Below are 3,341 nucleotides of genomic sequence, written 5' to 3'. Positions count from 1 at the left end.
CCCCCCGGCCGCCTTTATCTCGTGTGCCCGGCAGGCTGTTTGCAGAGAGCCAGTATAAAGGGAGTGGTTGGCTGAGGGCTGAGGGAGCGGGACAGAGGGTGCCCAGCCAGTCCAGTCTCTGTGCAACTCGCCTGCCAGCTCCCTCTCTCGAAGCACCATGGGGAAGGACCGCTCAGCTGCAGGGCCCGGGCTCTGGCTCTGGCTCTTGCTCCTGCTCCCTGGATCCACGACCACCACAACCACCCCAGAACCGTAAGCTGCTTGCAGGACCGGGGGGGGGGGGCTTTGCTTCTCTGTTTTGCTAATTCCTCATGGAATGCAGATCTGAGGCTCTACAGGGTTGGGGGGGAACCCAAATACTTGTAGGATTCACGGTCACAAGATGTGGTGCAAACCGTTTGATCGGGTGGCTTTCAGAATGGGTGAGCTAAATGCAGGGAGGAGAGAGAGTTCTGTCAACGATCATGAGCCATAACATAAGAATGTAAAGATACTGTTGCCAGCCTCCCAAGTGGGCCCTGGAGATCTCCTGGAATTACAACGGCTCTCTCCAGGTTACGGACGTCAGTTTCCCTGGAGCCAATGGCTGCCTTGGAGGGTGGGCTCTGTGGCATCACATGGAGTGTATGGCAACACATCCCCACTGATATCTCCCCCCTTCCCCAAAAATCTGCCCTCTCCAGGCTGCATCCCCAAACATCCAGGGATATGCCAACCCTTAAAGGGCCCTTCTGGATCCAACCAGTGGTTCAGCATCCTGCTCCACACAGCAGCCAACCAGTTGCCTGGAGGGCCACAGAAGGCAAGGCCTTCCCCTGATGCTCCCTCCTAGCACTGCCAGTCAGAGGTTGACTGCCTCTTGATGTGGAGGTTCCACTTAGTCACCTCGGCAGAATACAAAACAGTCACTTACAGATGAATAGAGCTGAACAATTTTGGATACCCCCCTTCTTTTGAAACTCATTTAAAACCTTCACATCCAGAGTGCAGTCATATCTATATAGTCATATCTGTATCTGCCTGCCTATCTATCTGTCTGTCTGTCATCTATCTTTCTATCTTCTTCTTCTTCTTCATCATCATCATGAGCCAGTTTGGTGTAGTGGTTAAGTGTGTGGACTCTAATCTGGGAGAACCGGGTTTGATTCCCCACTCCTCCACTTGCACCTGCTGATGTGACCTTGGGTCAGTCACAAGCTCTAGCACAGCTGTCCTAGCAGTTTGTGTCAGAGTTCTCTTCTTCTTCTTCTTCTTCTTCTTCTTCTTCTTCTTCTTCTTCTTCTTCTTCTTCTTCTTCTTCTTCTTCTTCTTCTTCTTCTTCTTCATCATCATCATCATCATCATCATCATCATCATCATCATCATCATCAATCTATCTTCCAGAATTTTCTCCATCCTGAATCTACTGACGCATCAATTTCATGGGGTTCTCCTGAGTTCTAGTGTAACGGGAGAGGGAGAAAAACTTTATCCGTTGTTTCCACCCCATGCTTAATTTTATAAAACTCTGACATGCATCCCCTTAGATTCTAAGGCTTCGAACAAAGTTTGAGTCCAGTGGCACCTTTAAGACCAACAAAGTTCAATTCTGGGTATAAGCTTTTGTGTGCATGCCACTTCATTTGGTATCTGAAGAAGAGTGTTTCCCACGAAAGCTCATGGCCAGAATTAAAGGTTGTTGGCCTTAAAGGTGCCACTGGAGTCTAAATTTGTTATACTGCTTCAGACCAACACGGCTACCCACCTGAATTAGCCACCTTTTCTCTGAACTGAAAAACCCAAGACTGTATAGCCTTCCCTCACAGAAAACATGCACCAACTACCTAATCGTCTTGATTCCCCCAGTCTGGTCCTTTTTCCAGCTCTGCAATATCCTTTTTGAGATACGACAACCAGAACTGCACACAGTACTCCAAATGAGGCTGCACTGCAGATGTATGCATTTACAATACTGGCTGTTTTATTTTCGGCCCCAGATCTAAGTCTGGCACTCTAACTGCCCCACCTCATTGAGTCTGCAGTTGGAACCAGAACTCTGGACCAATCAGATTCTTAGCAGCAAGATTCTCTTGTTTTTCTGGGCTCACTAATGAAAGATATTGGTCTGCCGTAGAAGAGCTAGATGTGAGTCCAGTAGCAGCGTAGAGACCCACAAGATTTTCAGGGCATGAATTCTTTCGAGGGTCAAAAACCCCTTCGTCAGATAGCCGATAGCTCTCCTGGCCCTCCTCATACTTCTGGTGGGCCAGTCATCTTACAGCAATGCCTCAGAGCAAAGTATATTTGTTTTCTCTTGCCCCTCGTTCAAGGAAGGCGGGATGACTCTCCCCTCCCCCATTTTGTTCTCACAACAACCCCATGAGGTAGGCTGGGCAGAATTAAGGGTTGGTGGCCTTAAAGGTGCCACTGGAGTCTAAATTTGTTATACTGCTTCAGACCAACACGGCTACCCACCTGAAGTAGCCACCTTTTCTCTGAACTGAAAAACTCAAGACTGTATAGCCTTCCCTCACAGAAAACATGCACCAACTACCTAATCGTCTTGATTCCCCCAGTCTGGTCCTTTTTCCAGCTCTGCAATATCCTTTTTGAGATACGACAACCAGAACTGCACACAGTACTCCAAATGAGGCTGCACTGCAGATGTATGCATTTACAATACTGGCTGTTTTATTTTCGGCCCCAGATCTAAGTCTGGCACTCTAACTGCTTCACCTCGTTGAGTCTGCAGTTGGAACCAGAACTCTGGGCCAATCAGATTCTTAGCAGCAAGATTCTCTTGTTTTTCTGGGCACCCGCTGACGAAGTGCTCACTTGCACACAGTCACACTACCGTTTGCTCAGCGGCTCACCCAAACGGTCGCGACACATGGGAAGCAGAAGAGTCCCAATAATTTCCGGTGCAGAAGTATGATCAGGCTTTCCTCATCACTTGGTAGAAAAACATGGGCGAATGGATGACAGGAAGAGGTTACGTGCACAAAACTGTAAATCAGTGGTATCTTCAGTATTTGTCCTGATTAGGATTGGCAACTTTAGGTTGGGAAATTCTCGGAGATTTGGGGACGGAACCTGCAGAGGGCAGAGTTTGGGGAGGGGAGAGACCTCAGGAGGGTACAATGCCATAGAGTTCCACCCTCCAAAGCAGCAGTTTTCTTTAGCAAAACTGGTCTCTGGAGATCAGTCGTAATTCTGGGAGATCACCAGGCCCCACCTGGAGGCTGGCAATGGTAATCCTAATGCGCATGAGTCCCTTTCGCACAACACCCTAGACGGGAGGGCTGCAGCTTCACAGTGGCAAAGTGTGGGGGAAAGTCCCGCCTCTCCTTCGGGGTGCTGAA

The 3,341-nt window shown here is 48.9% G+C and overlaps 1 protein-coding gene across 1 annotated transcript in view; it reads left to right on the top strand.

Annotated features, from left to right (window-relative positions):
• The first annotated feature begins 62 nt into the window (after positions 1-62).
• Positions 63-3,341, top strand: part of LOC107109302 (alpha-2-macroglobulin-like) — an 83,409-nt gene continuing 80,130 nt past the window's right edge. Inside the window, exon 1 of the mRNA XM_015409902.1 lies at positions 63-252. Coding sequence (XP_015265388.1) covers positions 158-252 — 95 coding nt within the window. The 5' untranslated portion in view covers positions 63-157. The remainder of the gene's footprint in view (positions 253-3,341) is intronic.

Source organism: Gekko japonicus, unplaced genomic scaffold (genome assembly GCF_001447785.1).
Source record: "Gekko japonicus isolate JY-2015 unplaced genomic scaffold, Gekko_japonicus_V1.1 scaffold170, whole genome shotgun sequence".
NCBI lineage: Eukaryota > Metazoa > Chordata > Lepidosauria > Squamata > Gekkonidae > Gekko > Gekko japonicus.
The sequence above is the reverse complement of the archived record's forward strand: the minus strand, read 5'-3'. Positions and strand labels throughout refer to the sequence as shown.